This window comes from Eucyclogobius newberryi, unplaced genomic scaffold, assembly GCF_026437365.1.
Source record: "Eucyclogobius newberryi isolate DKJ021-1_F unplaced genomic scaffold, fEucNew1.0.hap1 SCAF_7, whole genome shotgun sequence".
NCBI classification, from domain to species: domain Eukaryota; kingdom Metazoa; phylum Chordata; class Actinopteri; order Gobiiformes; family Gobiidae; genus Eucyclogobius; species Eucyclogobius newberryi.
In genome coordinates, this window is record NW_027316389.1 from 39993771 (window position 1) to 40014117 (window position 20347).

At 54.6% G+C, this 20347-nt stretch overlaps 1 protein-coding gene across 1 annotated transcript in view; it reads right to left on the bottom strand.

Moving 5' to 3' along the window:
• mctp2a (multiple C2 domains, transmembrane 2a) overlaps positions 1-20347 on the bottom strand; it is a 151596-nt gene that overhangs the window by 26772 nt on the left and 104477 nt on the right. The window contains exons 17-18 of the mRNA XM_072435032.1: positions 12874-12993; positions 8948-8989 (exon numbers count right to left, since the gene is read on the bottom strand). Coding sequence (XP_072291133.1) covers positions 8948-8989; positions 12874-12993 — 162 coding nt within the window. The remainder of the gene's footprint in view (positions 1-8947; positions 8990-12873; positions 12994-20347) is intronic.

Here is a 20347-nt window from a genome sequence, read left to right on the forward strand (position 1 = left end):
CCCTCCACACACACACCACCCTCAGAGCCTCCACCCTCAAGCATCCGGAGCGGGAGTCATGTTTTCCTCCCCTTGTTTCTTTATGTTAAGATTAAATATCGTCTGGAGCCTCACGGCCAAATGGGAAGTCACTTTGCCAATACGTAATTTGTAATCTGTCGGCCCCCCATCCGCCCCCTGGATAGATTTGTCCAGGGGCCCCGCATCTGTTCTGGATTACTGCCCGTGTAACACTGCCTTTCGTTTCTTCTTAGCGTCACAACTCCAGCATATTTGGCTCCTCGTGGGGAAAGGAATGTACAAGCAAAAGAAATGACATCTCCTCCGAGACGAGGCTTTGTTTTATGTCCGCCGAAGAAAACGTGGAGTCTGAAGTTGTTCAATTCGACGCTGATCATTCTTTAACCTGAGACGTTTGCGTTGATAGCACGTGTAAAGCTAGCGTCTTGATGTAGCTGCAAAAGAGCGCATTGGAGTGACAGTCAGACCATAACAAGCCGCTCAAAGCAGGAAACGCTAAGCGAGTTCTGACAGCTTCAAACAAACATGGCTGACGGCTTAATTAGTGATGAAAGAGGAGATCTCATTTGAGACGAGTGTGAACCCAAAGCAGAGACTGGAAATCACACGGGAGAGAGTAACAGTCCAGTGTGAGGGCAGCGGGCAGAGGCCAGCGGGCAGCGGGCAGAGGCCAGCGGGCAGCGGGCAGAGGCCCGCGGCAGCGGGCCGAGGCCAGCGAGCAGAGGCCAGTGGGCAGAGGCCAGCGGCCAGCAGGAGCGGGCAGCAGGCAGAGGCCAGCGGCAGCGGGCAGAGGCCAGAGGCCAGCGGCCGGCGGCAGCGGGAAGAGGCCAGTGGGCAGAGGCCAGTGGGCAGTGGGCAGCGGGCCGAGGCCAGAGGGCAGAGGCCAGAGGGCAGAGGCCAGCGGCCAGCAGGAGCGGGCAGCGGGCAGAGGCCAGCGGCAGCGGGCAGAGGCCAGAGGCCAGCGGCCGGCGGCAGCGGGCAGAGGCCAGTGGGCAGAGGCCAGTGGGCAGTGGGCAGCGGGCCGAGGCCAGCGGGCAGAGGCCAGTGGGCAGAGGCCAGCGGCCAGCAGGAGCGGGCAGCGGGCAGAGGCCAGCGGCCAGCGGGAGCGGGCAGCGGGCAGAGGCCAGCGGCAGCGGGCAGAGGCCAGCGGCCAGCGGGAGCGGGCAGCGGGCAGAGGCCAGCGGCAGCGGGCAGAGGCCAGCGGCCAGAGGCCAGCGGGCAGAGGCCAGCGGGCAGAGGCCAGCGGGCAGAGGCCAGTGGCCAGCGGCAGCGGGCAGAGGCCAGCGGCCAGAGGCCAGCGGCAGCGGGCAGCGGGCAGAGGCCAGAGGCCAGCGGCCAGCGGCAGCGGGCAGAGGCCAGCGGCCAGCGGCAGCGGGCAGAGGCCAGCGGCAGCGGGCAGAGGCCAGCGGGCAGAGGCCAGCGGGCAGAGGGCAGCGGCAGCGGGCAGAGGCCAGCGGGCAGAGGCCAGCGGGCAGAGGCCAGCGGCCAGCGGCAGCGGCCAGAGGCCAGTGGCCAGCGGCAGCGGCCAGCGGCAGCGGGCAGAGGCCAGCGGCCAGCGGCAGCGGGCAGAGGCCAGCGGGCAGCGGGCAGAGGCCAGCGGCAGCGGGCCGAGGCCAGCGAGCAGAGGCCAGTGGGCAGAGGCCAGCGGCCAGCAGGAGCGGGCAGCAGGCAGAGGCCAGCGGCAGCGGGCAGAGGCCAGAGGCCAGCGGCCGGCGGCAGCGGGAAGAGGCCAGTGGGCAGAGGCCAGTGGGCAGTGGGCAGCGGGCCGAGGCCAGAGGGCAGAGGCCAGAGGGCAGAGGCCAGCGGCCAGCAGGAGCGGGCAGCGGGCAGAGGCCAGCGGCAGCGGGCAGAGGCCAGAGGCCAGCGGCCGGCGGCAGCGGGCAGAGGCCAGTGGGCAGAGGCCAGTGGGCAGTGGGCAGCGGGCCGAGGCCAGCGGGCAGAGGCCAGTGGGCAGAGGCCAGCGGCCAGCAGGAGCGGGCAGCGGGCAGAGGCCAGCGGCCAGCGGGAGCGGGCAGCGGGCAGAGGCCAGCGGCAGCGGGCAGAGGCCAGCGGCCAGCGGGAGCGGGCAGCGGGCAGAGGCCAGCGGCAGCGGGCAGAGGCCAGCGGCCAGAGGCCAGCGGGCAGAGGCCAGCGGGCAGAGGCCAGCGGGCAGAGGCCAGCGGGCAGAGGCCAGTGGCCAGCGGCAGCGGCAGCGGGCAGAGGCCAGCGGCCAGAGGCCAGCGGCAGCGGGCAGCGGGCAGAGGCCAGAGGCCAGCGGCCAGCGGCAGCGGGCAGAGGCCAGCGGCCAGCGGCAGCGGGCAGAGGCCAGCGGCAGCGGGCAGAGGCCAGCGGGCAGAGGCCAGCGGGCAGAGGGCAGCGGCAGCGGGCAGAGGCCAGCGGGCAGAGGCCAGCGGGCAGAGGCCAGCGGCCAGCGGCAGCGGCCAGAGGCCAGTGGCCAGCGGCAGCGGCCAGCGGCAGCGGGCAGAGGCCAGCGGCCAGCGGCAGCGGGCAGAGGCCAGCGGCAGCGGGCAGAGGCCAGCGGGCAGAGGCCAGCGGGCAGAGGGCAGCGGCAGCGGGCAGAGGCCAGCGGGCAGAGGCCAGCGGCCAGCGGCAGCGGGCAGAGGCCAGCGGCAGCGGGCAGCGGCCAGAGGCCAGTGGCCAGCGGCAGCGGGCAGAGGCCAGCGGGCAGAGGCCAGTGGGCAGAGGCCAGTGGGCAGCGGGCCGAGGCCAGCGGGTAGTGGCCAGTGGGCAGAGGCCAGCGGCCAGCAGGAGCGGGCAGCGGGCAGAGGCCAGCGGCAGCTGGCAGAGGCCAGCGGCCAGAGGCCAGCGGCAGCGGGCAGCGGGCAGAGGCCAGCGGGCAGAGGCCAGTGGGCAGCGGGCAGCGGGCCGAGGCCAGTGGGCAGAGGCCAGCGGGCAGAGGCCAGCGGGCAGAGGCCAGCGACCAGCGGCAGCGGGCAGAGGCCAGCGGCAGCGGGCAGAGGCCAGCGGGCAGAAGCCAGCGGCCAGCGGCAGCGGGCAGAGGCCAGAGGCCAGCGGCCAGCGGCAGCGGGCAGAGGCCAGCGGCCAGCGGCAGCGGGCAGAGGCCAGCGGTAGCGGGCAGAGGCCAGCGGGCAGAGGCCAGCGGGCAGAGGCCAGCGGGCGGAGGCCAGCGGGCAGAGGCCAGCGGCAGCGGGCAGCGGGCAGCGGGCAGAGGCCAGCGGGCAGAGGCCAGTGGGCAGAGGCCAGCGGCCAGCGGGAGCGGGCAGCGGGCAGAGGCCAGCGGCAGCGGGCAGAGGCCAGCGGCCAGCGGGAGCGGGCAGCGGGCAGAGGCCAGCGGTAGCGGGCAGAGGCCAGCGGCCAGAGGCCAGCGGGCAGAGGCCAGCGGGCAGAGGCCAGCGGGCAGAGGCCAGTGGCCAGCGGCAGCGGGCAGCGGCAGCGGGCAGAGGCCAGCGGCCAGAGGCCAGCGGCAGCGGGCAGCGGGCAGAGGCCAGAGGCCAGCGGCCAGCGGCAGCGGGCAGAGGCCAGCGGCCAGCGGCAGCGGGCAGAGGCCAGCGGCAGCGGGCAGAGGCCAGCGGGCAGAGGCCAGCGGGCAGAGGGCAGCGGCAGCGGGCAGAGGCCAGCGGGCAGAGGCCAGCGGGCAGAGGCCAGCGGCCAGCGGCAGCGGCCAGAGGCCAGTGGCCAGCGGCAGCGGCCAGCGGCAGCGGGCAGAGGCCAGCGGGCAGAGGCCAGCGGGCAGAGGCCAGCGGGCAGAGGGCAGCGGGCAGAGGCCAGCGGGCAGAGGCCAGCGGGCAGAGGCCAGCGGCCAGCGGCAGCGGGCAGAGGCCAGCGGCAGCGGGCAGCGGCCAGAGGCCAGTGGCCAGCGGCAGCGGGCAGAGGCCAGCGGGCAGAGGCCAGTGGGCAGAGGCCAGTGGGCAGCGGGCCGAGGCCAGCGGGTAGTGGCCAGTGGGCAGAGGCCAGCGGCCAGCAGGAGCGGGCAGCGGGCAGAGGCCAGCGGCAGCTGGCAGAGGCCAGCGGCCAGAGGCCAGCGGCAGCGGGCAGCGGGCAGAGGCCAGCGGGCAGAGGCCAGTGGGCAGCGGGCAGCGGGCCGAGGCCAGTGGGCAGAGGCCAGCGGGCAGAGGCCAGCGGGCAGAGGCCAGCGACCAGCGGCAGCGGGCAGAGGCCAGCGGCAGCGGGCAGAGGCCAGCGGGCAGAAGCCAGCGGCCAGCGGCAGCGGGCAGAGGCCAGAGGCCAGCGGCCAGCGGCAGCGGGCAGAGGCCAGCGGCCAGCGGCAGCGGGCAGAGGCCAGCGGTAGCGGGCAGAGGCCAGCGGGCAGAGGCCAGCGGGCAGAGGCCAGCGGGCAGAGGCCAGCGGCAGCGGGCAGAGGCCAGCTGGCAAAGGCCAGTGGGCAGCGGGCCGAGGCCAGCGGGCAGAGGCCAGTGGGCAGAGGCCAGCGGCCAGCAGGAGCGGGCAGCGGGCAGAGGCCAGCGGCAGCGGGCAGAGGCCAGCGGGCAGAGGCCAGTGGGCAGAGGCCAGCGGCCAGCGGGCAGCGGGCAGAGGCCAGTGGGCAGAGGCCAGTGGGCAGTGGGCAGCGGGCCGAGGCCAGCGGGCAGAGGCCAGTGGGCAGAGGCCAGCGGCCAGCAGGAGCGGGCAGCGGGCAGAGGCCAGCGGCAGCGGGCAGAGGCCAGCGGCCAGCGGCAGTGGGCAGCGGCAGCGGGCAGAGGCCAGCGGCCAGCGGCAGCGGGCAGAGGCCAGCGGCAGCGGGCAGAGGCCAGCGGCCAGCGGCAGCGGGCAGAGGCCAGCACGCAGAGGCCAGCGGGCAGAGGCCAGCGGCCAGCGGGGCAGCAGGACAGCGGGCAGCAGGACAGCGGGCAGAGGCCAGCGGCAGCGGGCAGAGGCCAGCTGGCAAAGGCCAGTGGGCAGCGGGCCGAGGCCAGCGGGCAGAGGCCAGTGGGCAGAGGCCAGCGGCCAGCAGGAGCGGGCAGCGGGCAGAGGCCAGCGGGCAGAGGCCAGTGGGCAGAGGCCAGCGGCCAGCGGGCAGCGGGCAGAGGCCAGCGGCAGCGGGCAGAGGCCAGTGGGCAGAGGCCAGTGGGCAGTGGGCAGCGGGCCGAGGCCAGCGGGCAGAGGCCAGTGGGCAGAGGCCAGCGGCCAGCAGGAGCGGGCAGCGGGCAGAGGCCAGCGGCAGCGGGCAGAGGCCAGCGGCCAGCGGCAGTGGGCAGCGGCAGTGGGCAGAGGCCAGCGGCCAGAGGCCAGCAGCCAGCGGCCAGAGGCCAGCGGCCAGCGGCAGCGGGCAGAGGCCAGCGGCAGCGGGCAGAGGCCAGCGGCCAGCGGCAGCGGGCAGAGGCCAGCACGCAGAGGCCAGCGGGCAGAGGCCAGCGGCCAGCGGGGCAGCAGGACAGCGGGCAGCAGGACAGCGGGCAGAGGCCAGCGGGCAGAGGCCAGCGGCCAGCGGGGCAGCAGGACAGCGGTCAGCAGGACAGCGGGCAGCAGGACAGGGCGATGATAGGGAGACTGCTGACTGTGGCAAATGAGCTGAGTAAAGTCATTAGTAGAATAATTAGGTTTAATAATTAGAGAGTATAGTGGGTTTGGACAGATGTGTATGGGCACGTGGAAGAGTTGTGTTTCCTCAGCAGGGGTCAAAGGTCACTCACAGGGTCACAGGTCACTCACGTTTAGTGCATTTTATTTTGCCATCAGGAGTTTAAAGTGGACAGCAGTAAAACATTAAAAACTAACAATAAACACTAAGGGACAAATTTACAAAGTGTGAGTGAAGTGTCTTGCCCAAGGACATCACGGCAGTTTGCACTACTGCGGCTGCTGGTGTTCCTGCACTGTCCCATCCAAGTATTAGCCAGGCCCCTTCCTGCTCAGGCACTAACAAGGTGATAATGCCACATACACTAACAAGGTGATAATACACTAACAAGGTGATAATGCCACATACACTAACAAGGTGATAATGCCACATACACTAACAAGGTGATAATGCCACATACACTAACAAGGTGATAATGCCACATACACTAACAAGGTGATAATACACTAACAAGGTGATAATGCCACATACACTAACAAGGTGATAATGCCACATACACTAACAAGGTGATAAGGCCACATACACTAACAAGGTGATAAGGCCACATACACTAACAAGGTGATAATGCCACATACAAAAACAAGGTGATAAGGCCACATACACTAACAAGGTGATTATGCCACATACACAAACAAGGTGATAATGCCACATACACTAACAAGGTGATAATGCCACATGCACTAACAAGGTGATAATGCCACATACACTAACAAGGTGATAATACACTAACAAGGTGATAATGCCGCATACACTAACAAGGTGATAATGCCACATACACTAACAAGGTGATAATACACTAACAAGGTGATAATGCCACATACACTAACAAGGTGATAATGCCACATACACTAACAAGGTGATAATACACTAACAAGGTGATAATGCCACATACACTAACAAGGTGATAATGCCACATACACTAACAAGGTGATAATACACTAACAAGGTGATAATGCCACATACACTAACAAGGTGATAATGCCACATACACTAACAAGGTGATAATACACTAACAAGGTGATAAGGCCACATACACTAACAAGGTGATAATACACTAACAAGGTGATAATGCCACATACACTAACAAGGTGATAATGCCACATACACTAACAAGGTGATAAGGCCACATACACTAACAAGGTGATAAGGCCACATACACTAACAAGGTGATAATGCCACATACAAAAACAAGGTGATAAGGCCACATACACTAACAAGGTGATTATGCCACATACACAAACAAGGTGATAATGCCACATACACTAACAAGGTGATAATGCCACATGCACTAACAAGGTGATAATGCCACATACACTAACAAGGTGATAATACACTAACAAGGTGATAATGCCGCATACACTAACAAGGTGATAATGCCACATACACTAACAAGGTGATAATACACTAACAAGGTGATAATGCCACATACACTAACAAGGTGATAATACACTAACAAGGTGATAATGCCACATACACTAACAAGGTGATAATGCCACATACACTAACAAGGTGATAATACACTAACAAGGTGATAAGGCCACATACACTAACAAGGTGATAATGCCACATACACTAACAAGGTGATAAGGCCACATACACTAACAAGGTGATGATGCCACAAAAAACAAAAAACAGTCGCCCAAAACTTTACAATAAAGCAGCATAAAGCAGCATAAAGCAGAATAAAGCAGCATAAAGCAGCATAAAGCAGCATAAAGCAGCATAAAGCAGCATAAAGCAGAATAAAGCAGCATAAAGCAGCATAAAGCAGCATAAAGCAGAATAAAGCAGCATAAAGCAGCATAAAGCAGAATAAAGCAGCATAAAGCAGAATAAAGCAGCATGAAGCAGCATAAAGCAGCATAAAGCAGCATAAAGCAGCATAAAGCAGCATAAAGCAGCATAAAGCAGACTATGAGCTCTTTACAGCACATTTATGAGCTGTTGTGTTTGTTTACCCCGATTCCCTCCCACAGTCCCGACAGCCAGCGCCCACTGCTGCATTAGCCTGTCCTTTCACACTGGATTTGGTGTGTGCCTCTTTATTTTTATTTTATTTCGTAGAGGAGATTCTTTGCGTAGCCCTGGGTCACGCAGGCAGAATATATTGAGCGCATTATGGATATGAATTTGGGCCTGGAGACGCTGTGCACACGGGTCAACGCTGCGAGGCTCCGGGCGGGTTTAGCAATATCCCTCCTCTTCCCACTGACTCCTAAACGCTTCTATAGTCTGCGAACAGGAACCGTGAGCGTAATTGAATCTTATGTGCTGAGGGGGAAGTGGAATTTACAAGCTACTTAAAGATTTCCCGTTGCTTTGTTTTGGATAACACACTAGAGATGAATTAATAAAGCGTTCAGATTTGTTTGCGAATGGAAAAGGGTTAGCTAACCTCGGGGCGGAGGGGAGTTAGCGTACTGTGCTAGTCGCTGTGCCTCATTTGTGCCATGGAAAGAAGTAGACTTTGTGAAAAAGTAAGCAGAAAGTTCAGTAAATAGTATCTGACGTCGTTTTGGTGAAGATTCACTATGGGCAAGTACTTTTCTGTGGTGTGACCTTGGTGTGAGAAGATGGTGGAGGTAAGTAAGAGGATAAGGCCCACTTTTGAAGCTAGTGGGACATGATAGTGAAGAATGTTGCGTGAAGGTCTTTAACATCCACCACACTCGCTGTGCACTGCCTGATCTCTCAGTATTTATACCATTTAGACTGACTTAGCAACAGCCCCACAGAGACCGAATTAGACAGGAAGTAGTGATGCTAACGCTGAGCTAGCTCCATGACGATGCTCAGACTGTGTTCAGGGAGTAACAACTTTGGACAATAGCAAAGAATTTAAAAGGAACTAGTTGTCAATGTCAACTTTAAGTCATTTTAGATCCATGTTATGACTTCGTGTATTTTATCGTTCACTCGACATTTGTGGTGGAGAAGGTACTTTAATAGCCACAGCTGCCCGGCGCGATCATAAATAAGATCTTTCCCAAGGGCACAACATCAGTATGTATCAAGATTATTCAGTCGTTTTCAAATGTTGTTTTTATGATTATTTGATCTCTTCAGATCATGACGCGGTGTAAAACGGTGAGTGGTCGGTGGTTACCGTAGCAGTGAACGAACACTGCAAAACTTTGGGCCGTACTGAGAAAACGATGCTAACTCTGTCACTGCGGCGCGCTGGGAATGTGTCATTACCGTGAGGTCAGACACAGCTTATGAAAATGCAGCCGCACAAAACACATTTTCACAGTCACCTTGAAACGTTGAGACGGCGCGACGCTGCATTTACCTGACACCAAAACGCTCGGCGAATAGATTTGTGCTCATTGTGCTCTGAGTGCGGAGGCATTACCCTTAAAACGCCAAAGAAAGAGCGGATTCAAATACCTTCTCGTCGTCTTCGTCCTCGTCCACCGCGCTCACGTTCACCTGGAGAAAAGAGGAGACAAAAGGTGAGACCAAAGCGCCGGGACGTGAGCACTGGACCATTTTTAACCAACACCTCCGTAATGAAATTTCCTTTGAGTACATTCACCCCTATTGGGAGGAGGCCTGTTTCCTTAGCGACGGCATCACAGGGCTGACCCCACACAAAAGCGAGGGGTGACACGGGGCCCTCTGCGCCCGAGCTCTGTCACACCAAAGCAATCTCATTTCAGCACAACATCCACGGGCCGAGCGGCGAGAGCGAGCGGGAAAGAACACATTGAATTTAGATGTTGTTGCTTTAGATCACTTTGTATCGAGTCATCCCTGAACCCGCCGCCGCGGCTGTGGCAGCGGCTGTGGCATTGGTTGTGGCGGCGGTGGCAGGCGGTGGCGGGCGGGGCCGGTGGGTCGGGCGCAGGGGTGAGCCGGGTCATGTGCTGGAGATGAGGTTTGCGTTGCTCAGGGACAGAGGCAGCACAGATCTGCATGCTCTACACATGCTCTACACTTGAACGACTGCAATTCAGAATATTCCAATGGATTTGAGTTCTTTTATTACTTTAGGTTTAGTCAACTATTATAACTAGATTAGACTAGATTAGATTTGGATGTGACACTGTGAAAGAAATAGCATTCATGAGCAAGTGTTGCAATTGATCAAAAAGGGATTATAGACTTTCTGTTTTGAGAAATGCTATTTATTTCTATAGAATTCTAAATATCTTAAGATAAGATAAGATAAGATATTCCTTTATTGTCCCACATGGGGAAATTTCATTGTTGCAACGCAGGAAGATACAGAGGTAGATACAGAAGAACAGATCACTTATAGGAAGTCTGAAAAACACTTTCAGTAGAAGATCTCCTATAAATAAATAAAAACTCCCATAGACAAATAAATAAATACCATTGCATGTGATCCCGACAGTAATTGCACAGTAGGACTAACAGTGTTTGTTATAAAGTCTGACAGCAGCAGAAGGAAAGACCTGTGAAACGTCTCCTTCACACAGCGAGGGTGGATCAGTCTCTCACTGAAGAGTGTCCTGCAGGGGACAGAGTGTCCTGCAGGGGGCGACACTCATGGTCCAGCATAGATGCGAGTTTAGACAGGACCCTCCTGTCCCCCACCTCCTGCACCGAGTCCAGAGGACAGCCCAGGACGGAGCTGGACTTCTCCCTCTCTGTGATGCTGCTGCTCCTTTGGACTTTGACTTATGTCAATTACTTTAACTTACTTTGTTTTCAATATTCTTGTCTTTAGGGTTTATAAATGAGTGTTATATCTGTTAATAAATGCATACAAATAATAAGCATAGTCCTTATTATCGAAGCCCAAATGAAAGTGTTCCTACATTTGCCCAGTTGAAGCTAAAGTGAGAATATCTGGATTGAATAAATTTACAGACAAAACACTGAACTTACTTCTGTGAATCACGGCTTTGGCTTTAATTATAATAATTAATATAGTGTAATATCGAGGTCATACTTACTGTTTTGTGAGAATGTATATTATACCTTTATTTGATCATTATATTTCACTGTTCTAATGGGTTCCACCAGACTTTTCTATTTTGCATTTATTCATGACAGAAATACAAAAATGCATTCTTATTGAGACGCCTCTCCACAGATCTGACCTGACATGGCCTGGTGGTGTTGTTCCACACAGGTCACGCCCATGAGTGACACAGTCTCCAGGTGGACACAGGGCTGAATGACGCCTCCAGGCTCCGCCCCAGTGTGCGGTCCCGTGGAGAGCGTGTGAAGACGCACACGCCCGTTTCCCGCGCCTTTATATCGCAAATACACATTTTAAACCCGTTTGCCACATTTTCTCCAGCGCGTTTTGCCGTGACTTAAGGTGTACACTTAGAAGCGTCAGTTCTACCAATGTAAAACACGCTAAATCTACAGTTACACGCTCCTGCGCGCCGCGCCCAAACTTCACCACATGATGTGACCTCAAAGTAGCATTATAGCTTTATCTTATTAAGGAAATATAAAAAATAAATAAATAATAGTTTCAGTGTTACCTGTCTCCTCCTGTCTCCACGAAGAATGTTTCAGTGTAGCTTTAAGTAGATTTTTCCAGAGTATATGTTAAAATACTTTACAATCCCTCCATCATTATCATTAACATCGGCACTGTTTTTAGTAGTACATACATATACATATATGTACACATATATATATATATATATATATATATATATATATATATATATATGTATATGAATATATATACACAGGAAACATGCTTTTTGACACATTGAGAGCAAATTCTTTCAACTGATGCCCTCCTCCATTTTAAACCAAGGCAACCTATTTAATTGAACACAGACTCTAATACCTTCAGTGGAATTGTATAACTAATGCGCTCTTGATTTGACACGTTACATGTCGTCTCTTTATGCTGGAAATTGGGGGAGGAAATGTGCTGTTTTGGACTCGAGCTGGTTCCTGATGTTTTAATGGGCCCCTGGAGACGAGGCAAAGCAGACTAATCAGTGCAAATACGAGCGCGGGGCAGGGACGAGCGCGGGGCGGGGACGAGCGCGGGGCGGAGACGAGCGCGGGGCGGGGACGAGCGCGGGGCTGGGCAGAGATGAGTGTGGGGCGGTTACGAGCACGGGGCGGAGACGAGCACAGAGCGGAGACGAGCACAGGGCGGAGACGAGCACGGGGCGGAGATGAGTGTGGGGCGGAGACGAGCGCGGGGCGGTTACGAGCACGGGGCGGAGACGGGCGCGGGGCAGACACGAGCACAGGGCGGAGATGAGTGTGGGGCGGACGAGCACGGGGCGGTTACGAGCACGGGGCGGAGACAGACGAGCACAGGGCGGAGACGAGCGCGGGGCGGAGACGAGCGCGGGGCGGAGACGAGCGCGGGGCGGAGACAGACGAGCATGGGGCGGAGACGAGCGTGGGGCGGAGACAGACGAGCGTGGGGCGGAGACAGACGAGCGCGGGGAGACAGATGAGTGTGGGGCGGAGACGAGCGCGGGGCGGAGACAGACGAGCGCGGGGCGGAGAGAGACGAGCGCCGGGAGACAGACGAGCGCGGGGCGGAGACAGACGAGCGCGGGGCGGAGACAGACGAGCGCGGGGCGGAGACAGACGAGCGCGGGGCGGAGACAGACGAGCACGGGGCGGAGACAGACGAGCACAGGGCGGAGACAGACGAGCACAGGGCGGAGACGAGCGCGGGGCGGAGACGAGCGCGGGGCGGAGACGAGCGCGGGGCGGAGACAGACGAGCATGGGGCGGAGACGAGCGTGGGGCGGAGACAGACGAGCGCGGGGCGGAGACAGACGAGCATGGGGCGGAGACGAGCGTGGGGCGGAGACAGACGAGCGCGGGGCGGAGACAGACGAGCGCGGGGCGGAGACAGACGAGCGCGGGGCGGAGACAGACGAGCGCCGGGCGGAGACGAGCGCGGGGCGGAGACAGACGAGCGCGGGGCGGAGACAGACGAGCGCCGGGCGGAGACGAGCGCGGGGCGGAGACAGACGAGCGTGTCCTGTAAGTGTTCTCAAAGACGCTCTCATCTGCGAGATTGCATAAGACCAAGAAAAGAAAAGGCTGAATATATTTGGATTCTGAAGGAAAAGAAACTGCAGTAAAACTAAATCCAACTGAATGAATGAAATGGATTAATGTGGAAAATGCTCAAGACGACTTCCTGCCATCCAGAGGTCCAGTTCAATGTGTTGACCTTTGACCATGGGCCATTCCTGGACAAATGAGGCATTTTTTCACTCTATAAACTTGTGTCAATCATCTTCTGTCACGAGTCAGAAATACATCAATCGATCTGCGTGAGTCAAAAGGACATTTCCTCGTTACGTTGAGCGTGTTCTGAAGGTGTGGCTCAGTCTCACCAGGTCCTGGTTCCAGGTGGTTTTCCCAGCGCTCAGATGAAAGTAGTTCCACCCCATGAGGATGAAGAGGAAGAGCGGCAGCATGAAGAGCTCCCAGTGCCACACGGTCAGCAAGAAGATCTGAGGAGGTCAGAGGTCAAGACCAGAGGGTTAGCTCACAAGCTACAGATCCAACAAAGAGCTCCTAAGACTAGTATAAGTAATGTTTTCATATTTTCAGTGAGTGATTAACACTTTTATTGTTGTTGCTTGAACATCTTATTTTTTCTCAAGGTCATTGTATCGGCCCCTTTTATTACCTCCTTGTATCGGCCCCTTGTATCGGCCCCTTGTATCGGCCCCTTGTATCGGCCCCTTGTATCGGCCCCTTGTATGAGCCCCTTGTATGGGCCCCTTGTATGGGCCCCTTGTATCGGCCCCTTGTATCGGCCCCTTGTATCAGCCCCTTGTATGGGCCCCTTGTATCGGCCCCTTGTATCGGCCCCTTGTATCGGCCCCTTGTATCGGCCCCTTGTATCGGCCCCTTGTATCGGCCCCTTGTATCGGCCCCTTGTATGAGCCCCTTGTATGGGCCCCTTGTATGGGCCCCTTGTATCGGCCCCTTGTATCGGCCCCTTGTATCAGCCCCTTGTATGGGCCCCTTGTATCGGCCCCTTGTATCGGCCCCTTGTATCGGCCCCTTGTATCGGCCCCTTGTATCGGCCCCTTGTATCTGCCCCTTGTATGGGCCCCTTGTATCGGCCCCTTGTATCGGCCCCTTGTATCGGCCCCTTGTATCGGCCCCTTGTATCGGCCCCTTGTATCGGCCCCTTTTATTAGCCCCTTGTATCGGCCCTTTTTATTGGCCCCTTGTATTGGCTCCTTGTATCAGCCCCTTGTATCGGCCCCTTGTATTGGCCCCTTGTATCGGCCCCTTGTATCGGCCCCTTGTATTTGCCCCTTGTATGGGCCCCTTGTATCGGCCCTTTTTATTGGCCCCTTGTATTGGCTCCTTGTATCAGCCCCTTGTATCGGCCCCTTGTATTGGCCCCTTGTATCGGCCCCTTGTATCGGCCCCTTGTATTTGCCCCTTGTATGGGCCCCTTGTATCGGCCCCTTTTATCGGCCCCTTTTATTAGCCCCTTGTATCGGCCCTTTTTATTGGCCCCTTGTATTGGCTCCTTGTATCAGCCCCTTGTATCGGCCCCTTGTATTGGCCCCTTGTATCGGCCCCTTGTATCGGCCCCTTGTATTTGCCCCTTGTATGGGCCCCTTGTATCGGCCCTTTTTATTGGCCCCTTGTATTGGCTCCTTGTATCAGCCCCTTGTATCGGCCCCTTGTATTGGCCCCTTGTATCGGCCCCTTGTATTTGCCCCTTGTATGGGCCCCTTGTATCGGCCCCTTTTATCGGCCCCTTTTATTAGCCCCTTGTATCGGCCCTTTTTATTGGCCCCTTGTATTGGCTCCTTGTATCAGCCCCTTGTATCGGCCCCTTGTATTGGCCCCTTGTATCTGCCCCTTGTATTGGCCCCTTGTATCTGCCCCTTGTATTGGCCCCTTGTATTTGCCCCTTGTATGGGCCCCTTGTATTGGCCCCTTTTAAGATAAGATAAGATAAGATATTCCTTTATTTTCCCACATGGGGAAATTTCATTGGTGCAACGCAGGTAGTGCCATGACAACACAAGTGCCATGATATTGGCCCTTTGTATGAGCTCCTTGTATGAGCCCCTTGTATTGGCCCCTTGTATCGGCCCCTTGTATCGGCCCCTTGTAGTCCACGTAGCTCCGCCCACCCTGGCCCGCCCTTAAACAGGACAAAATGCCTGTGTTGTAGTTTCTGCAGATTGATGATATCATGTTTATGTCATTTAGAGAATAAAGTGTTTATTGAAATGTTGCATCTTCTCATACTTTTGTGCTTATAATCGTGTAATAAACACATGACTTCAAACATGTCAAAAGAAGTGTCAACATTTCAACTCATTCTGGCTAAAAAGGATGAAAAGGACTTTTAGGACTGAATTTCCCTTCCCGGCGCTAGCATGTAAATGAGGCTAATTAGCATATTGTGCACAGCCGCTGCGCCTCCTGGAGGCTTCACCTGGGACTGTGACACATCTGTAGTTATACAGCAGAAAAAAAGCACCTCCTTCTATAAGAGAGCACTGCACCTCCTTCTATAGGAGAGCACTGCACCTTCTATAAGAGAGCACTGCACCTCCTTCTATAAGAGAGCACTGCACCTCCTTCTATAAGAGAGCACTGCACCTTCTATAAGAGAGCACTGCACCTCCTTCTATAGGAGAGCACTGTACCTCCTTCTATCAGAGCGAACTGAACCTCCGTCTATAAGTGAGCACTGCACCTCCTTCTATTAAAGCGAACTGAACCTCCTTCTATAAGAGAGCACTGCACCTCCTTCTATAGGAGAGCACTGCACCTCCTTCTATCAGAGCGAACTGCACATCCTTCTATAAGTGAGCACTGCACCTCCTTCTATTAGAGCGAACTGCACATCCTTCTATAAGTGAGCACTGCACCTCCTTCTATTAGAGCGAACTGCACCTCCTTCTATAAGTGAGCACTGCACCTCCTTCTATAAGAGAGCACTGCACCTCCTTCTATCAGAGCGAACTGCACATCCTTCTATAAGTGAGCACTGCACCTCCTTCTATTAGAGCGAACTGCACCTCCTTCTATAAGTGAGCACTGCACCTCCTTCTATAAGAGAGCACTGCACCTTCTATAAGAGAGCACTGCACCTCCTTCTATAAGAGAGCACTGTACCTCCTTCTATCAGAGCGAACTGAACCTCCGTCTATAAGTGAGCACTGCACCTCCTTCTATAAGTGAGCACTGCACCTCCTTCTATAAGAGAGCACTGCACCTCCTTCTATAGGAGAGCACTGTACCTCCTTCTATCAGAGCGAACTGAACCTCCGTCTATAAGAGAGCACTGCACCTCCTTCTATAGGAGAGCACTGTACCTCCTTCTATCAGAGCGAACTGAACCTCCGTCTATAAGTGAGCACTGCACCTCCTTCTATAAGTGAGCACTGCACCTCCTTCTATAAGTGAGTACTGCACCTCCTTCTATTAAAGCGAACTGAACCTCCTTCTATAAGAGAGCACTGCACCTCCTTCTATAGGAGAGCACTGCACCTCCTTCTATTAGAGCAAACTGCACCTCCTTCTTTAAGTGAGCACTGCACCTCCTTCTATAAGTGAGCACTGCACCTCCTTCTATTAGAGCGCAAACTGCACCTCCTTCTATAAGAGAGCACTGCACCTCCTTCTATTAGAGCGAACTGCACCTCCTTCTATAAGAGAGCACTGCACCTCCTTCAATTAGAGCGAACTGCACCTCCTTCTATAAGAGAGCACTGCACCTCCTTCAATTAGAGCGAACTGCACCTCCTTCTATAAGAGAGCACTGCACTTTTAGGTTTAGTTTTGGTTTGGTCTTAATTTGATGAACACTATTATTACACAACCACAAGTTTTTCAATACAGAGTTCCAGGTATTGTGGGTGACATAAGCTAGCGTACCTTAGGTGCTGTCAAGGTTAAGCTAGCGTGCCTTAGGTCCTGTCGAGGTTAAGCTAGCGTGCCTTAGGTGCTGTCAAGGTTAAGCTAGCGTGCCTTAGGTCCTGTCGAGGTTAAGCTAGCGTGCCTTAGGTCCTGTCGAGGTTAAGCTAGCGTACCTTAGGTGCTGTCGAGGTTAAGCTAGCGTACCTTAGGTGCTGTCGAGGTTAAGCTAGCGTGCCTTAGGTCCTGTCGAGGTTAAGCTAGCGTGCCTTAGGTCCTGTCGAGGTTAAGCTAGCGTACCTTAGGTGCTGTCGAGGTTAAGCTAGCGTGCCTTAGGTGCTGTCGAGGTTAAGCTAGCGTGCCTTTGGTGCTGTCGAGGTTAAGCTAGCGTACCTTAGGTGCTGTCGAGGTTAAGCTAGCGTGCCCTCGGTGCTGTCGAGGTTAAGCTAGCGTGCCTTTGGTGCTGTCGAGATTAAGCTAGCGTGCCCTCGGTGCTGTCGAGGTTAAGCTAGCTTGCCTTAGGTGCTGTCGAGGTTAAGCTAGCGTACCTTAGGTGCTGTCGAGGTTAAGGTAGCGTGCCTTCGGTGCTGTCGAGGTTAAGCTAGCGTGCCTTAGGTCCTGTCGAGGTTAAGCTACCGTGCCTTTGGTGCTGTCGAGGTTAAGCTAGCGTGCCTTCGGCACGGTGCTGTCGAGGTTAAGCTAGCGTGCCTTCGGCACGGTGCTGTCGAGGTTAAGCTAGCGTGCCTTAGGTGCTGTCGAGGTTAGAAAAGCTGTTGTCTGCAGTGAACAATATGCTGGTGTTAAGTGTTCAAACATAAAGCTTAAAGCGATCCCCAGCTCTACGGTCATTGTGCCAGCACCAGACATCTCCACTGAGCTGTCCAGGTGCTGTCCAGGTACTGTCTGAGCTAGCGTAGCCGGAGGACGCTTGGAACAATATGCTGGTGTTAAGTAGTGGGACATGTGTGGGACAGGACATGTGTGGGACCTCCAGGCTTTGGGCAGGTGGGTCAGTAAACAGCAGACCTCTTCTGTCACGGCGGCACAGAGCAGCCACCCAGAATATCTCCCCAGGGTGCTCCACCTACTGCCACGCCAGGTTCACACAGCCACAGGGGAACGTGAAGCGTGAGTAACGTAGACACGACTGTGACCTGAGCGCTGCAGGCCCGTCCAGGGCGCTGCTGTAGCAGGCGCTAAGCACCACTCACAGCAACATTTAGTCATTTCTTTGGTTTACATATAAATATTGGCTCTGCTTATTTCATATCTACAACGTTACAAGGAATTTGTGTTTGAAATGCTTTTCTGAGGCCGATGTATTATGTATATATGTTATTATGAATGTCCATTTGACATATATATATATATATATATATATTACTATACAATACAATATACATATATTACAATACAATACAATATACATATATAATATACATTTTCTTTCATTCATTATCTCCCACTTATTCCCATTCGGGGTCGCGGGTGACTGGAGCCTGTCCCAGTGACTTTGGGCCTTAGGCGGGTGACTGGAGCCTGTCCCAGTGACTTTGGGCCTTAGGCGGATGACTGGAGCCTGTCCCAGTGACTTTGGGCCTCAGGCGGGTGACTGGAGCCTGTCCCAGTGACTTTGGGCTTTAGGCGGGCGACTGGAGCCTGTCCCAGTGACTTTGGGCTTTAGGGGGGTGACTGGAGCCTGTCCCAGTGACTTTGGGCCTTGGGCGGGGCACACCCTGGCCAGCTCGTGGTTATGTACATATGTATATTATATTAAATGTTTACTGCTATAGTGATATTTTTGTCTGTATTTGCCATATAAGGACCCCAAGAAGAGTAGTTTGGGATCTAAAATATAGTAAATCAACATTTTAACAATAATTTAACAGTAATAAAATATTGCTATTCAACCCTAGATATGTTTTTCATTTGTAAAGAATGTATAAATATATATATATATATATATATATATATATATATATATATATATATATATATATATATATATATATTATGACATTTTATATGGCCCTTTATTCTTTCTGGTGTTGTCACAATATCACATTTTCACACTAGACAATAAAATGTCATTTTCAATACAAACCAATTGTAGTTTATTTCAGATTATCATGTCGACATTCTAGTTATGATTCTAAAACTGTTCTAAAAAGGTCCAAATTGGTTCTCTTTTTGTGATTTTTGGATACGTGTTGAGTTCAGTACTGCTGCAAATGTGCAATGAAAACAACATTATATGATCAAAAATGTCCTAAATTGTTCCACCCGCGACAGTAAAAGTCAATATATCCTACTGTTGAACTAATTAACTTCTCCCATACTTATGATGTCTGAAAATCTGCTCCGTACGACACAAAAGACGAGGAACAAAACGCCACAACACGACATGGGACTCATTTGAATGAACCAGCAGAAGCGTGCGCTCGTGTCTCTGCATGTGCAGCTATACAAATCAAACACAGCATGAATATGCATGACTCGCAGCTCTATACTTCTCCTCCTTCACCGTTATGAACAGCCTACGTCATGAGCTGTCACCTCTCTCCCCCGAGACCACTCGCTGCTGCGCTCCTCTCACCCCTGAGGATTTCAAGCTCACCGTGGACAGGTAGCTTGTCATTTTCACACCATCCTCCTTCCAAAAGAGGGGGAAGAAAGGACCGGGAAGAGAAAGGAGCTGCCTGCAAACTGACACCATCCCAGCAGGAGGGTTGAACCTTCTCACCCTCCCTGCAAACGCTTCCACATTAACCACTAAACTCTAATTGCTTGGTCCGTGTCTTTCCTCCGTGCGAGTCAACACAGGGAGGCTATTCTTTTCCTCGCAGGGAGCCCAGCGGAGGAGAGGATCTGTCACAGGGATTCATAATCGGCCACTAATGCAAATCTTTGCCTGTTCTGGCTCAGTGGACGAGATAAAAGCGCAGGAAAAAAAAGCAGCAGGCTGGAGGGGAAAGGGATAGAATGGAGTGGAAGTCGAAAGTGTCTAAATGAGGCTATAAACCAGAACTGTCAGGGATGTCCTCTGCGCTTCTCCCTCGTGGCGTGTGGGAGCAGGTTAAAAACACTACTACCGTGTCATAGAGATGCCGCGCCGTAACGGTGGCGGGTGGTGAGGAGGTCCACGGTTGGATTCCGAGTCGCATACAGAGGTTCTAGGTGTGTTTTCTCATGTGTTTTCTCAATAGCCTTCAACTATAGAGAAATCTGCGACGGAATTGGCGTTCAATCAAAAGAAACGACTCTGGGAAAAAACTTCAACTTCACAATTACAGGAGGAAACCATAATCAAGGGAAGAACGGTAGTGATGGACACAGACCCATACGAAGGGAAAGTGGACGCACTGTTAAACCAGACTGACACGTATGAACAACGACGCAAAAATCCAACAGAAGAAAAGAAACAAGCACTAAAAGCAATATTAAAACCACTGGCAGAAACTGGAAAAGTAACTACTACAGTGTGCAACTGCTTCATCCACACAGCACAAACATAACCCCGAAACCCGAAAGTACACAACGATACGCCACTCAAAAACATCACAATACAGGAAGATAGAATATTACATGACGTGGGATCATTATTCACCAACATCTGTAGAAGTCACGATAGTCATTGTGCAAAAGAGAGTGAAGAAGGACACTCATAACGCATGAACCAGGGAGGACTTAGAGGACCATAAAAACAGTTCCAGCACATCATAGAGCCACACTCTGGAAAACAAACCTGGACCACATTTTAGAAAAGGTAAAAATAGGAAGGCAGGATACAGACCGATATCTGCTCTGGACCTCGGAGCACCTCATCCCACACACACACATCAGGCCTAAGAACATTATGAACGGATCAAAGAGAAACACGTCACACATGATGATGCGTCGATCAGACACGGCAATAACAAGCAAGTAGGAAACTACAAACCCGAACCAAAAGAAACGGCAAAA